Source organism: Mesoplodon densirostris, chromosome 12 (assembly GCF_025265405.1).
Source record: "Mesoplodon densirostris isolate mMesDen1 chromosome 12, mMesDen1 primary haplotype, whole genome shotgun sequence".
Classification (NCBI taxonomy): domain Eukaryota; kingdom Metazoa; phylum Chordata; class Mammalia; order Artiodactyla; family Ziphiidae; genus Mesoplodon; species Mesoplodon densirostris.
This window is the reverse complement of record NC_082672.1, coordinates 62,646,643-62,668,870: the sequence shown is the minus strand read 5'-3', so window position 1 is coordinate 62,668,870 and position 22,228 is coordinate 62,646,643. Positions and strand designations below refer to the sequence as shown.

Genomic DNA, 22,228 nt, shown 5'->3' with positions numbered 1-22,228 from the left:
GATCAGCGTGTTTTTTTTCTCATTTGTCTCTAGGTATTTTTGATTTCCTCTTTGATTTCTTCAGTGACCTTTTGGTTGTTTAATAACATTGTTTAGCCTCCATGTGTATTTTACAGTTTTTTCCTGTAATTGATTTCTAATCTCATAGCATTGTGGTCAGAAAAGATGCTTGATATGATTTCAATTTTCTTAAATTTGTTGAGGCTTGATTTGTGACCCAAGATGTGATCTATCCTGGAGAATGTTCCATGTGCACTTGAGAAGAGTGTATTCTGCTGCTTTCCGATGGAATTCCCTATAAATATCAATTAAGTCTATTTTGACTAATGTGTCCTTTAAAGCTCGTGTTGCCTTATTAATTTTCTGTCTGGTTTATCAGTCCATTGTTGTAAGTGGGGTGTTAAAGTCCCCCACTATTATTTCCCCTTTTATGGCTCTCAGCATTTGCTTTATATATTGAGGTGCTCTGATGTTGGCTGCATATATATTTATAATTGTTATATCTTCTTCATATACTGATCCCTTGATCATTATGTAGTGACCTTCCTTGTTTCTTGTAACAGTCTTTATTTTAAAGTCTATTTTGTCTGATTGAGTATTGCCACTCCAGCTTTCTTTTGATTTCCATTTGCATGGAATATTATTTTCCATCCCCTCACTTTCAGTTTGTATGTGTCCCTAGGTCTGAAGTGGTTCTCTTATAGACAGCATATATATGGGTCTTGTTTTTGAATACATTCAGCCAGTCTCTGTCTTTTGGTTGGAGCATTTAATCCATTTACATTTAAGGTAATTATTGATATGTATGTTCCTATTGTCATTTTATGAATTATTTTGGGTTTGTTTTTGTAGGTCTTTTTTCTTCCCTTCCTCTTGTTTTCTCTTCTCTTGTGTTTCCTGCCTAGAGAAGTTCCTTTAGCATTTGTCATAAAGCTGGTTTGGTGGTGCTATATCCTCTTAGCTTTTGCTTGTCTGTAAAGCTTTTGATTTCTCCGTCAAGTCTAAATGAGAGACTTGCTAGGTAGAGTATTCTTTGTTGTAGGTTTTTCCCTTTTATTACTTTAAGTATATCATGCCCCTCCCTTCTTGTCTGCAAAGTTTCTGCTAAAAAATCAGCTGATAACCTGTGGATTCCCTTGTATGTTTTTTGTTGTTTTTCCCTTGTTGCTTTTAATATTTTTTCTTTGTATTTAATTTTTGTTAGTTTGATTAACATGTGTCTCGGTGTGTTCCTCCTTGTGTTTATCCTGTATGGGACTCTGTGCACTTCCTGGACTAGGTGACTGTTTCCTTTACTATGTTAGGGAAGTTTGAGACTGTTATCTCATCAAATATTTTCTCAGGCCCTTTCTCTCTCTTCTTCTGGGACCCTTATAATTCGAATGTTGGTATGTTTAATGTTGTCCCAGAAGTCTCTGAGACAGTCTTCATTTATTTTCATTCTTTTTTCTTTATGCTGTTCCACGGCAGTGATTTCCACCATTCTGTCTTCCAGCTCATTTATCCATTCTTCTGCCTCAGTTATTCTGTTACTGATTCCTTCTAGAGTATTTTTCATTTCAGTTATTGTATTGTTCATTTCTGTTTGTTCTTTAGTTCTTCTACGTCTTTGTTAATCATCTCTTGCATCTTCTCAATCCATGCCTCCATTCTTTTTCTGACATCTCGGATCATCTTTACTATCATTATTCTGATTCTTTTTCATTATTTATTCATTTAGTTGTTCTTGTAGGTTTTTATCTTGCTCCTTCGTCTGCAGCAGATTCCTCTGTCATCTCATTTTGGCTAACTTACTGTGTTTGTGGTCTCCTTTATGCATGCTGCAGGATCATAGCTCCTCTTGCTTCTGATGTCTGCCCCCTGGTGTGTGAGGTGGATATTGAGTGGGGCCTCCCCTTTGCTCTGCGGTTGTCACTGCCCTGTCAGGGGCATGATATGCTCCTTAGTTGTTGAAGTAGAGGCCCAAAGATCTGTTTCTTAGCTGTGTTTCTGATCTGCAGTGAAGGTAGGCGGGATTGAAGCACTTCAACTGGGAGAGAAGCCTCTGAGTATTCCTCCTCTGGAGATGTTCACCTGTGAGTGTGCTCTGTTATGTCACCTTTTGCCTGTTGTGTGGGCTCACAAAGTACACTGTTGTTGGTACTGCTCTCAGTCCCATCATAACCGTGGGTATGCCAGCAAATGGCCCTGGTGACTCTCCTGTGTAGTTTTCACCAGACCACTGGTGCAAACACTAGAGCAAACACTGTAGCACTTTTGACTGTCATTGTGTAGGCTGGTTTTGTAGAGAGTATAAATATCAGAGCTGGATATTTACCACTATATCATTAATAACACAGCAGAGAAATAATTTTTTGTGTGAGACATGATAGATATGTTTTGATAGATTATATCATTTTTAGCAAATATTCCTGTTTTCCTTCCCCTCTACGGAAAGAGCAAGTATACCTCATGCCCCATTGTTGTCGGGCTTGGCCTCATGGCTTGCTTTGACTAATGAGATGTAAGAAAATGTCATGTATGAAGACTGTAAGAAAACCATGTCTAAGCAGAAGTATTATATGTGCTTCAATGGTTGTGTTCCTCTTCCATGAGAACAGCATGCCCCAGGTGTGCCTTCTGTCTAGGACCCAGATTGACAGACATGTGGAGCAGAATTGAACTTGATCCACTGTCGAGCAGAGCCAGCATAGCCAGTCCATAGACCTGTGTGCAATAAACAGGTGTTTGTCTTTGAAAGCCACTCAGATTGTGGATTACTGTAAAACATCATCACATCAAACCTGACTGAATTAAACCATCCATCTAGGTTAAAGAAAATCAGGATTTTAAGGGAAAGAACTAACTCAGTCACTGGTGGTATTCTTGCATTTTAATCAGTTTTGTATCATTTTAAAAGAACAAGTTTTTTTTATTTTATATATAAATCACATTTCTCGTAGTATTGATTTCACCATCCATTATTTATTTGGCCTATTGCTCTAGAGTCATCATAATATCTGCTTCTCAGGCTTCTGTAGATTTTCGACTGTGTGAAATTTGCATGTAGTATGTCTGTGGTTCTTTTCTAAATGATTTTTCAGCTCCATTTGAAAAAATGTTTTACTGCCTATGAGCTCTTTTTTTTTCCTTTTTGTCTTATTGTTCTTAAGTTAATAATATGAATTTTTGGTGAATATTACCTAAATGGGGTATATAAATGGCAGACCTAGAGTTTAATTTGACTATTACATATTGCATGGAAATCATTCATTCACTCCTGCATGCATTCATGCATTCAGGGTCTGCTATGTGGCAGGTACTGTTGGAGATGCTGGTAGTACTAAGAAGGATAAGATATTTTCTATGCACTTGAGACCTTGCAATCTACTGGAGGTCAGAGACAAACACAAGTATTTGCAGGGGGAGTATGATGGCACCACATAGGAAGATGGTAGGTAGGAAGATCTACCTCAGTATAATTGTAGTGGGGAATGGAGGGTGTGCAGGAGTGAAGGAGTGAGTGGAGGACTTTGAGAAGGAGAAAAGCATCATGAGATTTTTGCTTAAGTTTTAATTTTATTGAAGTATAATTGACAAAATTATGTAAGTTTAAGGTATATAACATATTGATTGGATACATTTATATTGCAATATTACTGTCATTGATAGCTTACCTCTATCATGATACATAATTACCATTTCTTCTAGTGATGGGTACAGTTAAGATACAGTTGATTAGCAAGTTTAATGTAATACAGTTTTGTTGTTTATAATCACTGTTAGATTAGCTCTAGATCTCCATAACTTAATTATTTACTAGTTGCAAGTATATATTCTTAAACAACATCTCTTTCATTTCCCTACCTCCTAGCCTTTGGTAACCACCATTCCTTTCTGTTTCTTCAAATTCATTTTATTTTGGATTCCACTATAAGAGATATCATACAATATTTATCTTTTTGTTTTCTGATCCATCTCACTTGGCATAATGACCTCAAGGTCCATCCATGTTGTAAAGAAATGGCAGCATTTCCTTTTTTCTCATGACTGAATAGCTTTTCATTGTGTGTGTCTGTGTGTATGTGCCACATTTTCTTTATCCATTTATCCATAGAAGACTCTTAACATTGTTTTCATGTATTGGCTATTGTAAATAATGCTGCAATGAACATGGGGGTGCAGGTGATTTCATTTCTTTGAAGGAACTACCCAAGGCAAGAAAAGGGGTTCCCTTTTCTCCATATCCTTGCCCAACACTTATTTCTTATCTTTGATGATAGCACCTCACATCTGTTATTATGACTTATGTCATTTTAGTTTTGATTTGCATTTCCCTTATGATTAGTGATGTTGAGTCCCTTTTCATGTAACTGTTGGCCATTTTGTTGTCGTCTTTGGAAAACAATGTCTCTACAGGTCCTTTGCCCATTCTTTAATCAGATTTTTAAAAAGTGAGTTGTATGAGTTCTTTATAAATTTTGGACATTAACCCCTATCCAACACATGGTTTGCAAATATTTTCTACCATTCTGTAGTTGCCTTTTCATTTTGTTAGTTGTTTCATTAGCATTGCAGAAGCTTTGGAGTTTGATCTAGTTCCACTTTTTTAAAATTTTGTTGTTTGTGCTTTGGGTGTCATATGCAAAAATATCATTAATAAGAGCCATGTCATGGAGCTGTTTTCTTCTAAGAGTTTTGCAGTTTCAGGTCTTATGTTTAAATCTTTAATCTATTTCAAGGCAATTTTTGTGAGTGGGGTAAGGGTAGGGGTCCAGTTTTCTTTTTCTACATGTGGTTATCCAGTTTTCCCAACAACATTTATTGAAGAGAATGTCCTTTACTCATTATATATTGTTTGTTCCTGTGTCATAGAGTAATTGACCATCTGTGTTGGTTTATTTCTGGGCTCTCTACTTCATTTCATTGATCTCTGGGTCTGTTTTTATGTCAATACCACACAGTTTTGATTACAATAGATTTGTAATATAGTTTGAAAATGGAGTGTGATGCCTCCAGTTGTGTTCTTTTGTCTCAAGATTACTTTGGCTATTCAAGGTCTTTTGTTGTTCCATACAAGTCTGAGGATTGTTTTTTCTATTTCTGTGAAAAATGCCATTGGATTTTGATAGAGATTGTGTTGAATCTATAATTGGCTTTGGGCAGTTAATTTTAACAATATTAACTCTTCCAATTCATGAATATGGCATGTCTTTCCATTATATTATGTCGTCTTTGATTTCTTCAAAGTCTTGTAGCTTTCATTGTACAGGTCTTTCACTTCCTTGGTTAAATCTATTACTAGGTATTTTATTGTTTTTGAAGCTACTGTGAATGCGATTTTTTTTTTACATTTTTCAGATGTTTCAGTTTTAGTGTAATAGAAATGCAGCTGATTTCTGTGTACTGATTTTATGTCCTGCAATGTTGAGTCTTTGGGATTTTCAATATATTGGATCATATCATATGACAATAGTGACTTCCTTTACTATTTGGATGCCTTTTATTTCTTTGGCCTGATTGTTCTAGATAGGATACTTAAGTACTAGGTTGAATAAGAGTAGTAAAAGTGAGCACCTTGTTCCTGATCTTAGAGGAAAAACTTTCACTTTTTCTTCACTGAGTACAATATTAGCTGTGGGTTTAGTGTATATTGCTTTCAATATAATTAGGTGTGTTTCTTCTATACACAATCTGTTAAGAGTTTTTAATCAAGAAAAAATGCTCTGTTTTGTCAGATGCTGTTTCTGCATTTATTGAGATGATCATATGATTTTAATCTTTCATTCTGTTAATGTGCTGTATCATTTATTGATTTGCATATGTTGAACCATCCTTGAATCCCAGTAATAAATCCAACTTGGTCATGGTACATAATCCTTTTAATGAATTCTTGAATTTGCTAGTATTTTGTTGAGAATTTTTACATCTATGTTTTATAGGGATATTGGTCTATAGTTTTCTATTCTTGTAGGGTTCTTTTCTGGCTTTGGTATCAGGGTAATACTGGCATATAGAATGAGTTCAGAAGTATTCCCTCCTCTCCAGTTTTTTAGAAAAGTGAAAAAAGATTGGCATTAATTCTTCTTGAAATATTTGGTAGAATTCACCAGTGAAGCCATCTGGTCTTGGGGTTTTCAGGGTTGGGATGCTTTTGATTACTGATTCAATCTCCTTAAATGTTATTGGTCTGTTCATACTTTCCATTTCCTGGTTCAGTCTTGGATGGTTAAATGATTCTAGGAAAATATCCATTTCTTCTAGGTTATCTAATTTTTTGGCTTATAATTGTTCATAGTAGTCTCTTATCATAACATATTTCTGTAGTGTCAGTTGTAATTTCCTCTCTTTCATGTCTGACTTTCAGTCTTCTCTTTTGTTTTCTTAGTTATGCTTGAGGCTTTTCCTTTTTTTTTTTTTTTTTTTCTGAGAAACTACCTCTTGATCTTTTATTTTTCTGGTCTCTATTTCATTTATTTCTGCTAGGATCTTTATTATTCCCTTCCTTCTGCTAACTTTGGGCCTAGTTTACTACTTTTCTAGCTCCTTGAGGTGCAAAGTTAGGTTGTTTATTTGTGATCTTTTTCATTTCTTAATATACGCATTTTTCACTCTCAGAACTGCTTTTGCAACACTATAGAATTGTGTGTTGTGTTTCCATTTTCATTTGAGATGATATTCTTTAATTTATTTTACTTTAAAAATTAAAATATAATTGACATGTAACATTATATTAGTTTCAGGTGTACAAGGTAAAGATATGACATTTAAGTATACTGTGAAATTGTTAACCACAATGAGTCTAGTTCACATCCATCACCATATATGGTTCCAAAATTTTTTATCTTGTGATGAGAACTTTTAAGATCTACTCTCTCAAGGACTTTCAAATATGCAATACAGCATTATGAATTATAGCCATTATTCAGTACATTACATCCCCATGCTATATTTATCTTTTAACTGGAAGTTTGTATGTTTTGCCCACATTCCACCTCCATGCTCTGGCAACCACCAATCTGTTCTCTGTATCTATGAGCTTGGTTTTTTTGTTGTTTTGTCTTTTCCAAATATAATTGAGATCGTATGGTATTTGTATTTCTCTGTCTCACTTACTTCAGTTAGCATAATGCCCTCAAGGTTAATTCATGTTGTTGCAAACGGCAAAATTTCATTCATTTTTATGGTGGGATATGTGTTATATATATACATATCATTTTTTTAATCCGGTCATATGTTGATGGACATTGGGTTGTTTCCTTTCTTAGCTTGGCTATGTAAATAATGCTGCAGTGACCATGAGGGTGCATGTGTCTTTTCGATGTAGTGTTTTTGTCTTCCTCAAACAAATACCCCGTAATGGAATTGCCTGACCATATGATAGTTCGATTTTTAACTTTTTAAGTAACTCCCTACTGTTTTCCATAGTGGCTGTACCAATTTACATTCCCAAAACTAGTGCACAAGGGTCTCCTTTTCTCTACATGCATGCCAACACTTTTTATTTCTTTTTGATAATAGTCATTCTGATATGCATGCAGTGGTATCTTATTGTGGTTTTAGTTTGCATTTCCCTGATGAGTAGTGATTTTGAGTGTCTTTTTGTGTGTTTGTTGGCCCTCTGTATGTCTTCTTTGGAAAAATATCCTTTCAGAACCTTTGCCCATTTTTTAATAGGTTTTTTTTTTTTTTTTGCTTTCTGCTACTGAGTTGGAGGAATTTATATATTTTGGATAATAACCCCTTATCAGATACATGATATGCAAATATTTTCTTCCGTTGCTTCTATTTGTTGATATTTTCCTTTGCTGTACAGAAACTTTTTAGTTTGATGTAGTCCCACTTGTTTATTTTTGCTTTTGTTGCCTTTGGTTTTGTTGTCAAATCCAAAAAATTGCAGCCAAGACCTACGTCAGTGAGCTTACTGCCTATATTTTCTTCTAGTTTTATGGTTTCCAGTCTTACATTCAAGTTAATCCACTTTTGGTTATTTTTTCTATATGATGTAAGGTAGTGATCCAGTTTTCCTAACACCATTTATTGAAGAGGCTGCCCTTAACCAATGTATATTTTGGCTCCTTTATCATAGATTACTTGACTATGTATGTGTGGGTTCTTATGTTTAATTTTGACATTTTAAGTATAATATGTCTAGGCGTGATTCTCTTTGGGTTCATTTTATTTGTCAGTCTCTGGGCTTCCTTGATCTGGATGTGTTTTCTTCCTCAGGTTGGGGAATTTTTTAGTCACTACTTCTCCCAATAAGTTTACTACCCCTTTCTCTCTCTCTCCTCCTTATAGGACAACATCTAGCAAACTAACTTTCACACAAGTGTCCCAGAAGTCCCTTAATTTATCTTCACTGTTTTTCATTCTTTTTGCTGCTCGGATTAGGTGAGTGCCTCTTGCCCTGTCTTCTTCTAGTCTGCTGTTGAACCTCGCTAGTGTATTTTTCAGCTCTGTGATCTCTTTGTTACATTTTCTCTTTGTTGACGTTTTCACTGTGTTCAACCATTCTCTCCTTGAATTTGGTTAGCATTTTTATTACCATTACTTTTCAACTCTTATCAGGTTACTTACTTATCTCTGTTTCTTTAAGGGCTCTTCCCCCTGAGGTTTTATCTTGTTCTTTCATTTGGAATATACTCCTCTATTTCTTCATTTTGCTTGACTCTCTGTGTTGGTTTCTATGCATTTGATGATACATTCACCTCTCTCTGTCTTAAAGCATTGGCCTTGCATATGAGATGAACTTTATCATTCAGCTCTTCCCTAGCTCTTGGTTGTCTCAAACCTTTGTAGTTGTCTAAGCAGCCTATTTTATTTTTAATAGCTTCTAGTAGTTGAAGATGTGCTGAGACTAGTCACTGTCCTTAAGGAGAGGATTTCAGGTAGCATCTAGATTCAGGCTGATTAGAATTTAGACCCTCAGCCAGCAGATTTTACCAAGTGCAAATATATTCAGTCCTGTAGGACCACAGTGTAAGCCCAGTTGGCCACCAAAGCCAGGTGATCTGGGCGTGTTTGCTGGGTGGCAGTCATAAAACTTGGGGCTCCAGTTAAGTATCTTTTCTTTTCTGGGAGATACCAGTGAGCTATAGCGAGATAGAGGGAGAGCAAAAAGATGGCATTCTCCTGACCTCCATACCCTGAGCACCTCTGTAGACTCTGGAACTGTGCCAAACCTGGAGCTCCCCAACCACCAGAGCCAAGTGATATAGAGGCATCCCCTGGCAAGCTACAAAAATCAGGGCACCAGTCAAGGATATAAGAATATAACTCCTTTTCTGAAGATAACAGTGATCTGGAGCAAGGCAGAGAGAGAGTGCAAAGATTGTGCCCACTGTCTCCATTCCCTGAGAGTACCTCTATAGGGTCCTATAAGTGTGCAAAACCAGAAGCCTGCCCCACAGGCCAAAGCTGCTGTAGAAGGAAATAGGCCTGTTTCTCAGAAAGACTGTGGGTATGTTTCAGTTGGATATCTATGCAATGCTGTAGGAGTGGTACTCTACCAAAAACTGTCTGTTGTTCAGTCCCATGGGACCCAGGACACAAGCTCCCCTGGCCTCCAAGTCCATGTGATCAACAGGTGTCCCTTTGTGACAGCTGCAAAATCTAGGTCACCAGACATGTAGAAGCTCCCCTCTGGGAAATACTGGTGCTCTGGAGCATTGACAGAGGGAGAGCTCAACGGTGACACCCACTACATGGAGTGGGGCAGATGGGGAGTACAGGGACAGCACCTGCTGAAAGAAGAAAAAGATAAAAAGGAAAAGAAAGTAAAAAAAAATGGCACCTGCTGGCTTTAGCAATCAGAGGGTGAACAGGAAGGTAGAACTCGCCAGCCTCTTTCCCCATAGAATATCCCAGCAGACCCTTGCCTCTCAGACCAATGCTTTTAAAATTAGCAAATGAGTTTCTTTTACATAAAATTTGGGTGCTTTTTGAAGGGCTGCTTCTGCGCTGGTCCCTGGGATGGATGAGTCTGCATGCAAGCTCTTTAAGAGCTACATCCCTTTGGCTATTCAAAGCCAGATATTTTGGGGGCTCATCTTTCAGGGGCTGGTCTTAGAAACTGGTATGTCAGATGTGGGATACAAACTATTTGTTCTTCAGGGAGAGTCTGGGTTTTGAGTTCTCTCCTGATTGTATGTCACTGCTGGGATGGGGTTTATGGTGAGATCGTATCTCAGCCTTTCCTACCTGCTTTGATGTGGTTTCCCTCTCGTTTGCCAGATGTGATGGGGTCACTCCACCAGGTTCTTTTTGGAGGAGATTGTTCCATATTTAGCTGTAGATTTGGTGTGTCTATGGGAGGAGGTAAGTTCAGGATCTTCCTACATCACCTTCATCACCAGAACCATTTATTTTTTCTACTAGAACAGAGATATATTTACGTCAATAAAATTATAAAGTATAAGTACAAAGAAACAAAAATATTTGACAATTGCTGAGACACAATTTTGTAAAGAAAATTAATAGTAATCATCTTAAGTACAGTGAATTGTAAAGATCTGTTGATATGGAGGAAAATAACCAGAAGAAACACAAAAATAATTGTCACAGCACATGGAAACATTTCCATAAAAAGTTAGCTTCTACTTGGTCACTTAATTTTTCAGCCCTATTTAAATTTACATTCTGAAATTTATGTTCCACTGCAGTTTCCACCTGCATGTAATATCTTTTCTGCCCCTTCACTTTGAGTCTGTGTGCATCCTTAAAGTTTAATGGGATCTCTTAAGAACACCATACAGTTTGGTGTTGTTTCTTTATCCATCCAGTCACTATGCGCCTTTTCATTGGTGAATTCAATCCATTTACATTCAGAGCAATTATTAATATTTAATCTTATCAACTGCAGTCTGGTTTTGTATTTCCATTATTTCTTTTTCTCTCTTTCTGCCTACATTTGTAAATTGGTTATTTTTCATGGTGGTATGCTCTTTTCCCCCCTCTTTTGTGCATCTGCTCTAGATTTGTGCTTTGTGGTTATCAAGGGGGGGTTCCATAAAACATCTCTTAGATAAAACAGTCCATTTTAGGTTTACAGAAACTTATCTTTAACCCCCTCAGGTATCCATTTTTTAGCTCCTCCCTTTTGCATATTGATGCCACAGTTTACCTCTTTTTTATTGTATATTTATTAACTTATAGTAGGTATAGTTATTTTTCCTACTTTCATTTAACCTTTATACTATAGTTGAGTAGTTAACACACCATCCTCCTACAGAATTATAGTTTTCTAAGTCTGGCTGTATATTTCTCATCTTTACCAGAGTATTTTGTACTTTTGTATGTTTTCATTTCAGCTTGAAGAACTCCTTTCAGCATTTCTTGCAAGGTAGATCTAATAGTGGTGAACTCCCTCAGATTTTGTTTGGGAGAGGCTTTACTTCTTCATAGCTAAAGGATAACTTTGCTAGATAAAGTAGTCTTGGCTGGCCATTTTTATCTTTCAACTCTGTCATTCCACTGTCCTCTGGCCTATTGAATTCCTACAGAGAAATCTGCTGATAGCCTATTGGCAGTCCTTTGTAAGTTCTCTTCTTTTTTTTTCCTTGCCTGCCTTTAATGTCTTGGAGAATATCTTTTTGCATTGAGACACTAGGCTGATCTACTAGCTTTGTGGACTTGTATGTCCAAGTCTTTTCTCAGATTTTGGAAGTTCTCAGCTATTATTCTTTAAGTTAACTTCCTGCCCCTGCCTTCTCTGCCTGGAATTCTGATTATCCTGACATTTGTCAGGATATATGGATGGATATATGGATATCCATAGATCATGTAGGCTTTCTTTGTTCTTTTTCTAAGTTCCCTCTTCTCTTTTGTGTTATTTCATCTTCATACGCTCTGCCTTGCTACATATTCTCTGCATTGCGTGCTATCCAGCTCCAGAATTTTTGTTTGGTTCTTTTTTAAAATTTCTTTCTCTTTAATAAAGGGCCATTTTGTTCACATATTTTATTCCTGATTTTATTGAATTGTCTTTCTGAGTTTTCTTGTAACCTGTTGAGTTTCTTTATAACATCTATTTTCAACTCTTTATCAGATAGGTTGCAATATTCTGTGCCTTTGAATTTGATTGATTGCTAGAAATAGATAATTTTTATGTGATGCCACGTTTCCTTGATGTTTCATAATCCCTTTAGATTTGCATTGTTGTTTTTGCATATGAAGTAGTAGATATCTTCTTAACTCTTTTCTTGTTGCCTTCAGATGGTATGTTATATTCTGTAGTGTTGATATTATCTGAGTTTTTACTGTTTTTTGTGAATTTATACCTGCTCCAGTCCTCTTGTTCCCTCTTCTGGGTGAGTTTTTAAACATTTATGCCCTCTCTGTTTCTTACAGTTCACCAGGCTGACTACTGGAAACCTCTCTTGTTTTCCAAAAGGTTGCTATATAGCTCAAGTTCATGGTTTCTGAGCATGCTCTCAGTCTACTGGAGCTTTCTCTTGCAGTGGCACTTGGGAGCCCACACAAGGAGCAAACATAGAGTGGGGGGAAAGTGTGGGTTTATCACTGGGTACATTGGGGGCACCTGCAGATCCAGTAGGGTGATCCCAGTGGCTCCTAGGTGGACTTCTACTAAGAACAATCCCTTTCCCACCAGCTGAAGTTCTAATTTGCATCTTTCCTAATATCCTCCCTACCCCTGGTTATAAAGCTCCCATCTTAGTACTTCAGTTGCTGGTGGAGAAATGATTTTTCTAGCCACTTCCAGTCTAGCTGGGATAGCTGGGCACTCACTCACTGCTTTCCTTTTCCCCTTTCAGTGTTTCTTTGGGCAGAGGCATGGTGCCAGGAAAGCTTCTCTACTGCCCTCTGTTGCAACCAAACTAGCTTTTTTTTTTTGTCTCCAGTTATGTGCTGGGGTCTCCCATTGGGAGGACTAGACTTCTGCAAGTTCTCTGTCTTGTATGTGAGTGCCTGCCTGGGTCTTTACTGACACAATTTTTGCCTGGCAAGAACAAAAGGGATCTAGGCAGTTTGTCTGGCTCCTCTGGTTCCCCAGCTCAAAGAGACGTTTGTCTCTTACCATCTTTGTGGTGAGTGAGACAACTCCTGTGTTCCTTGGAATAAGACACTAGGTCCCAGAACACCACAAAGGTGCTTTTGCTCATGTATGAATGTCCAATTTGTTGATTTTAAAAGGACTAAATAGTAGGAACATTTTATGTCATCATGTTGCTAATATCACTCTCCAGGATCATCAGATTTTCACTTTAGGAAGTTCACTTTGGGTGCATGGTCAAAATTAGAAGCATGAAATGAGGGAACATTTATAGGACTCTTACTTCCCGATCTAAAGATAATGCAAACATTTGATTTTGTATATAGTATTCTATCATTTTTAAAGTCATTGTAGTATATTGGTCTAATAGATTTTTCCAAATGGAACAGTGGAATGGTGATACATCAAATTATTCACTAAGCCTACAAGGTAATATTATTGCAATTAATATTTTCCCTCATATTTCTAACTTATTAAGTATTGTATAAAATAGTGGCTTTTTGAATTACTATAAATGTATTGATCTGCACTTTACAAAAAAGGAAGCCATGTAGAGTTTGCAACTTTAAAAGCAAATTCATTATAATATAGGATATTTGCTTAAATTTGGTTTCCTTTATGTATAAAATGGAAACTTACTTAGGAAATGTTACAGCTAAAGGGAGATTACTCAAGGTTACATTATATAAGAGTATGAAAATACCTATACCCTTGCCACTTTTCTTTCAATTGAAGTTAAAAAGCACATACATACCAGAGCTACTGCAAAAATCTAACTGCCCTAGCCATACTTACAATATACTGCACAAACGAAATTGACCTTACTAATAAAAACTTTCTTTGTATAATATTACTGAAATCTTATTAAAAGAAGAGAATTATAGTTTAACTAAATGCTGTCTGACTTTATAATTAATTATGTGAAAACTAGTAGCACTGATGAATGTAAAATATATTTCACTTTAATTAGGTGGTTGAAAACAAAGGCATTTTATATTGCAGTAGCATAGAAGTCTCTAATTCCATACATGCTTCATAGAAACAGAACTCTTATTGACAATATTTTAGTTTATTATATTGCCATAAAGTATTTTAATGGTAAGTCAGTAAAATTAGTAATAAAAGTGAAAATTCTCATAGTTGTTTTTGCAGATCTTAAGTAGACAGTACACATGATATTTCCCTTAATCTACTCCACTAGTTATAAATGACATACAAAATGGTTTTGGTAGACATAATTAGTTTTTCTTGATTTATATATAACTAACTTTTTTTGGTTACTGCTTTCTGCTATCATGGTAGAAATATATAAACCACATCAATAACAAGCATTCTGAAAACTATTGTCCATTATAGTACTAGTTTTTGATTTTTTAAAGTAATTTTGTTATAAATTATTTGAATAAGAGTACATATTAAATGTAGATTATTTTGTAAAATGCTATTTTAATGGTATAGGAGAATCTGTCATTTTTGCACAGCAAAGGAAACCATAAACAAAATGAAAAGACAGGACTTCCCTGGTTGCACAGTGGTTAGGGATCCACCTGCCAAGGCAGGGGACACGGGTTCAAACCCTGGTCCAGGAAGATCCCACATGATGTGGAGCAACTAAGCCTGTGCACCACTACTGAGTCTGTGCTCTAGAGCCTGCAAGCCACAACTACTGAAGTCCATGCTCCGCAACAAGAGAAGTCACCACAATGAGAAGCCCGCGCACCGCAATGAAGAGTAGCCCCTGCTTGCTGCAACTAGAGAAAGCCCACACACAGCAACAAAGACCCAATGCAGCCATAAATAAATAAATTTATAAAAAAATAGACAACCTAAAGAATGGGAGATCATATTTGCAAACAATGCAACCGACAAGTGCTTAATTTCCAAAATACACAGCTCATACAACTCAACAACAAAAAATCCAATCCAAAAATGGGCAGAAGACCTAAATAGACATTTCTCCAAAGAAGATATACAGTTGGCCAGTAGGCACATGAAAAGATGCTCAGCATCGCTAATTATTAGAGAAATGCAAATCAAAACTACAATGAGGTACCACTTCACACCTGTCAGAATGCCCATCATTAAAAAGGCTACAAATAACAAATGCTGGAGAGGGTGTGGAGAAAAGGGAACCCTCCCTACGCTGTTGGTGGGAATGTAAGTTGGTGCAGCCACTGTTGAAAACACTATGGAGTTTCCTCAGAAAACTAAAAATAGAATTACCATATGATCCAGAAGTCCCATTCCTGGGAATATATGCAAACAAAACTGTAATTCAAAAAGATACATGCACCCCAATGTTCATAGCAGCACTATTCACAATAGTCACGACATGGAAGCAACCTAAATGTCTATCAACAGACGAATGGATAAAGATGTGGTACATATATACAATGGAATACTACTCAGCCATTAAAAAAAAAGAATGAAATGATGCCAGTTGCAGCAACACGGATGCAACTAGAGATTATCATACTAAATGAAGTCAGAAAGACAAATATCATATGATATCACTTACATGTGGAATCTAAAATACGACACAAATGAACCTATCTATGAAACAGAATCACGGACATAGAGTGCAGACTGGTAGTTGCCAGGAGAGGGGGTTGGTAGATGTAAGCTTTTATATACAGAATGGATAAACAACAAAGTATTACTGTATAGCACAGGGAACTATATTCAATATCCTATGATAAACCATAATGGAAAAGAATATGAATATAAAAAAAGAATGTGTATATATGTATAACTGAATCACTTCACTGTACAGCAGTAATACAACATTGTAAATCAACTATACCTTAATAAAAAAGCATTCATCTTAAGGTTATTAAATCAGTTTATTAAAAATATGGGATATGATTTCCTTTTTATTTTTACATCATAATTTTTTCTCTAATATTTTTTGTTTTAGGTCACTTTTCATATTGAACCATATAAGAATCGAGATGATAAAAACATGTACCAAAATGTCAGATACATTATAGACAAGTGAGTTTATTCAGTCCTATAATTACTGTTATATGATCCAATGATAATTACTGTTATAAGAAAAGTATGTTTATATTTGAGAGATTTGAATGACTTACAGTATGACATTAAAATTAGTTTAAGCTAATTTTGTAATGAATACTGCAATCATTTTAAAGAACATTTCTGAATTTTCTTATAATTCACTTTCTGTATGAATAGTTACAGGTTCCTGTTTTTACTGTTTTATGTGTATATTAGACTATGATTTCTGTCATATGACATTTAAATTAGTATTCTGCAAATCTTATGAATATAGAGTTGTCTTTTTAAAAGAAAGTTCAGAGTATGGAATGTGAATTGCTTTTGCAATTTTGCATTGCTATTAGATATGGTAGATCCACATCTAATATTTTCATTTAGTATGATTACAAGGAAAGAATTTATTAATACAGTTTCATTTTGTTTAAGGGTTTACTGATAATAGTCTGTGACAGATGCCATACTCTTATAAAAAACATGTCAGCAACAGTGGGACGTTTATCACTTATACCAAAAAAAAACCCCACAGTATTTTCATGTAGAAAATGGGCTTTTTATTGTGTTAGTCATCATTTCTAAACCTCAGTATTTCTTGTTTGTTAATGTCTTAATGTATCCAGTATCTCATTTTTCAATGTGTAAAATTAAAAATGCATTTTTAATGTTTACACTTATATAGCTAATTCCCCAAAGGTGAACAATGTGCTTAAACTGCACTGATTACCTTCATTTTCAATACATAAACAATTATTGTCTATTGCAAATGAGTTATGAATATTCATTTTGCTTTCTGCTTTCATATATGTTTGTATTCTAGATATGGAAATCATCCTGCCTTTTACAGGTACAAGACTAAGAACGGCAGTGCTCTTCCACTGTTTTATGTCTATGATTCCTATATCACAACAGCTGAAAAATGGGCCAATCTGTTAACCAGTTCAGGGTCTCAGAGCATTCGCAACTCTCCTTATGATGCATTGTTTATTGCACTTCTAGTAGAAAAAAAACATAGATATGAAATTCTTCGAGGTGGTTTTGATGGAATTTATACGTATTTTGCCACAAATGGCTTTACTTATGGCTCATCCTATGAGAACTGGGCTAAGCTAAAATTTTTTTGTGATCAGTTTGACCTAATGTTCATCCCAAGTGTGGGCCCAGGATACATAGATACCAGCATCCGTCCGTGGAACACTCAAAACACTCGCAACCGAGTCAATGGGAAATATTATGAGGATGCTCTGAGTGCTGCACTCCAAGCCCACCCCAGTATAATTTCCATCACCTCTTTTAATGAGTGGCATGAAGGAACTCAGATTGAAAAAGCTGTTCCCAAAAGAACCAGTAATACCGTGTACCTGGATTACCGGCCTCATAAACCAAGTCTTTATCTAGATCTAACTCGTAAGTGGTCTGAAAAATACAGTAAGGAAAGAGCAACTTATGCATTCAATCACCAGCTACCTGTTTCTTAATGGATTGATTAAAGTTTAATAATTATAGAAATCACCAAATTTCAATACATTCCTTTTGAGTTTTGGAAAGAAAACTGTCAAAGTCAGTATGTACTATTATCTCTAATAAAAATAATTTGTACATTTTTAAAGGTAGTAATATTATCATTGCCACCTTTCACGATGGCAATGTTGCACTGAGAAAAGTTGTGCAAATAACATTCCTTGTGGCATAATTTGGTGAATTTCTGACTGGAATTGAAATCCTGCTTTATAGCTATTTTTGTGTTTCACAATAGGTAATTGCTTGTGTTATATAGAGTAGTTAGTACACAATTAAATCCTACTTGTATTCTGGGCCCAAAGAAAAAGGACTGTGTATATATTTGTTATGTCTATTGAAGAACAAAGACCTAAAAGATAATGTACATGGTTCCTTTTTCATTTTTTTAATGATCCAGTCAACTTCATCATATTAGCATTCAGACTCTGGATAACTCTCCAATAACAATTCTTCAGAAAAAAATCATATGCCTTAAGCCTTACTGTGAACCATATTGTGTTAGGAAGGTCTGCTTTCTATAGCACAATATGTATCATCATTTGCAGATTTTTGGTTTCCTAGAGCTTGCTAGGTGTTTTGCATGTCTAATGTTTCTGCATTATAATGCTGAATTTCAGGCTTTAGAAGGAAAATCTTTTCATAAAGGTTAAGGATTGCTTCTCAGTTATTAAAAAAAAAATAGCTGCTCTACAATTATGAAAATACAGTGCCTCAAATGTTATTTTAGGATACCTTGTCAATCTTTAACTTAATTTATTATTCATATTTTTAAATTTACTGTTAATCAGAGACCAACAGATAAGAAAAAGTTAATACTATCATTGGATTGACTTCAAGATTTTAAGCTGTTCCTACTAAAACTAATAGAGAAATTTTACTTACCATTTCAGATTTTAAGGATATGGAAATGAAAGTTCATTACTAAGTTTGACTTTTTATTAGGTATAACACTTAATGATGGAAATATTTAAGACTTTATTGTCTATAATATAACATCCCCATCTAAAAACATTATACTTTTATGTTACCTAACAGGTTAAAGAGTTGTGATCAATTGTCATATTGTGACATATTAATCATCTGTAAAAATGAATCTCTTTACTTTAAAAACTAGAGAATAAAATACACTCTATTATAGTTAATATTTGTAACTAGAACTATAGTAAAAAATCTAATATATATGCTATTACATATTTTTTTAGATATTTAATTTATTAAATGTAAGCAATAGGGAAATACTAAACAATACATATAAATATTCTGAATATATGGACATTCATTCAGAAACAAATTAGCAGTGGAATTTATCATAAAATAACTCATTAGACAATGAAATTTAATTTTAAGCAGTGCTTTTGAAGTTAACTATCATGTCTTTGAAAAGAAGCATGATTAATGTTAAACTTATTTATAACTGAGAATTGACCATTTCTCAGAATGTTCAGACCATGGGAAACCAGTATAATAGTAATTAGTAATTCACCTTGTAGAGGAAATTATAAGAATAAATCACTATAATGTTACAACTAAGTATCTTCATAGGAACACTCATACAGATATAACCTGTGGATTTTTTTTCTTACATCCAGTTAGCCACTATATGTTATCTTAGCGATAAACTCTAAATATGGTATACTTAATATTTATAACATACCATATTTTATTAAAGTTTAGTTAGATCTCTAACACACAGCAGTTTTTGTCATTGCTTATGTTGTATGTTTGAACCCATAATGACAGACAATTTTATGAAATAGTTCTGAGATTAAGAGAAAAAGTGTATAAAAACAAGGTCAGCAAATCCTCAACACGGACACCACCATTTCTCTCCTGCTCCCATTGCAGACATATAGATAGATCATCTAGGACTGCAGAATTTCCATCTGAGCTTTGTTCTAACGCACTACCCCAACCAGCCACTGACAATCGGTTTCAAAGTAAGATAAAATAGATTCTGTCTTCATTGCAGAAAGTTAATTAATTCTCAAGGGAAGAATGTTTGGAATCAGCTCTAATGATAGTTTACTGATGTATAACTATTTGAATATCATGTTTCTTTTCTCCTGTTCTTAAACAGTTATTAGAAGGAATTATCTCTAATAATTTTGTTATTCTTAGGGAAGAATGCTTTCAAAATCTTCCTCAGGTATTCATTACAGCTGCCTTTACCATTTGACTTATAACAAGTTTAGATTGCATAATCACAAGAAATCAATTCTTTGCTTTTATTTAATTCAATAAACTAAAGTAACTGTTAAAGAAAAAACAGTGTAATATATGCAATGCATGAATCAAAATGAATTATTTTATGGTTTAATCAGTCTAATTGTTTTCACTGTATAGAAACCAAATCTTTCTCTTACTACTCTCTTTAAGGACTGATGTTGTCAAAAACTGCTGTAATGTTGATCTCAGCTGTATATTCACTTTTTTGTTTTAAGAGTAATTTAAAAATGACTATTTTGTTACATGAAGTAGTTAACTTTCACCTAATAAAAGCATACAGGGAATAAATTGTATCTTAGATATAAAAATCTGTATTTTTAGTGAAATGTTTTATTTAATTTCTGATTAACAGTTCAAAAGTAGTATTCAGTTGCCACTCTATATATCTTCTCTATTTGAAATATACAGCATTTAAAAAGTAGATACCTTTTAACTGTACTTTTAAAATCTGTGAATTTGTGTTATACACACAAAAATATGAATTTTAAATTTGGAAGATGGTTTCTTATTTTTTAATTCTTTGGGCATAATCATATATGAGCTCCAACATCCTTTAGAAAATTGATCTTACCCTAAAACAGCAGAAGTAACAAGCCACTAGAGAACCTACCAAGCTCATAACCAAGCCCTTTTTGAAACTGATCACAGTTATTCAATTTAAACACAGTGACTGCTCCTAACCTCTATAGTGCCTACAGAAGCAGTCCTTAAAAGTCTTTATCTAAATTTTGAATTAAGGTCGAACACTCTCATGTCCCATAGTGTAGAAGCAATACTTTATTTATGGCCAGCAAAATTTAAGTTATTTTTATAAATAGTTACAATTTCAAAGGGAAAAATTGAGCCAAAAAGTTTTTTGGCTCAGTTATTCCTTTTTTTAAAAAAAAGTACTGTAAATTTAAAAGTACTTTAAATTTAAATTATATACTGACTGTTATATATCCACATAAAGGCTAAATGTTGTAGTATTCTTAATACAGGATTATTATCCTTCAGAATGCAGGTACTACTTTGGCTTACTTACAGAGTCATCCTTAGTCAAGTCAAAGAACTTAGCAGTAGTGCTATTATATTCCAACTGTCAATGAAGGGGGGAACATTTTTCAATGTTAATAGATTTTGTTGTTATAATTACCATTTATTATATCAAAAGACAAAATAATTTAAGACCTAATAAGCAAAGAGTCATAGATCTAAAATTTACTGAAGTCAAAACATAGTGGCACTTTTTATATTGTATGTTCTAAACTTCATTTAAAGCATCTTATATATTAAAGTTCAAATTTTTCATTTATATAACCTTAAATGTAACTATAAAGTTAAAAAGCCTTTTAGAGTCTATCTCATTGAAATAATTATTTCATGAAACAAAATAATGATATACCATGGTAGTGATAATTCTGTACAATTCAATTTATAGTATATGATTGTATTGTCATACTTTTGTGTTTTTACTTTAGATTTTTTTTATTAATTTTTATTGGAGTATGGTTGCTTTACAATGTTGTGTTAGCCTCCATTGCACAACAGAATGAATCAGCCATACATATACAGATATCTCCTACTTTAGATTTTTAACCTATTCTTTTAGAAAGTCAAAACAACAATCATTATAAACAACACAAAGTGGCAGTCTTCTGCTACTCAGTAGCATTTAAAATACATTAATTATGTCCATGCATAAAAGTATTTTTCAGTCCATTTTATAAAAGCCATTTTCAAAGCACTATATATCACCATGTTAATTTGATTATAGTTATCTAACAATGTGACTTTTATACAGATCTTGAAAATATCATATGCAAAAGAGAAAAATTCTTAGAAGAAATTCAGTTGTAATACATGCAGTACCTTTTAGAAATGTATACGTTTGAACACAGTCACCTAAGAATAGCAGCCACACTTTTTTTAGTTTATACACACTAAATTTATATTTGAGTACTGCCATTCTATATATCATTAATTACCCAAACATATTATCCATATGGCAGACTATTAAGCCATTACATTAAAATTGTGCAGTCCAATCTGGCTTCACGTAAAAAGTCAACTGCAAATCTGATAGCTAAATTCTTACTTGAAAATTTGCTGCATTGTTATATTTAACGTACATTCTTGAAAATTATGCTCTTGGCTTTTTACGTATCTTGTAAGAACAGTATTTAGTGACAGTCATTATATGAACAGTAGTTGAGCTGAAATTCTGTTTTATTTTTCCTCATGAGTGTTTGTAGCTAAAGGCTTAATTTAATCCTCAAATAAAATATTCCATTAATGCACATTATTTTCTCATTTCATTTTTTTACTTGAGTCATTCTTAAATAAAATTTAGGTAGTGTTTCCTCCTATAAGAATATGTGCATGCTGATTCTTTGCAAAAAGGATTTGACATATTTTTCATAAGAAACTGTTACAAAATTAATATATATAAACGAATGACAGAATTTCAAAAAGGAACATACATATATGATACTA

At 34.3% G+C, this 22,228-nt stretch overlaps 1 protein-coding gene across 1 annotated transcript in view; it reads left to right on the top strand.

The window, feature by feature from the left end:
• Nucleotides 1–18,568, top strand: part of MANEA (mannosidase endo-alpha) — a 67,147-nt gene extending 48,579 nt beyond the window's left edge. Inside the window, exons 4-5 of the mRNA XM_060115255.1 lie at nt 15,912–15,988; nt 16,827–18,568. Of these exons, the coding sequence (XP_059971238.1) occupies nt 15,912–15,988; nt 16,827–17,484 (735 nt within the window). The 3' untranslated portion in view covers nt 17,485–18,568. The remainder of the gene's footprint in view (nt 1–15,911; nt 15,989–16,826) is intronic.
• The last annotated feature ends 3,660 nt before the right edge of the window (nt 18,569–22,228 follow it).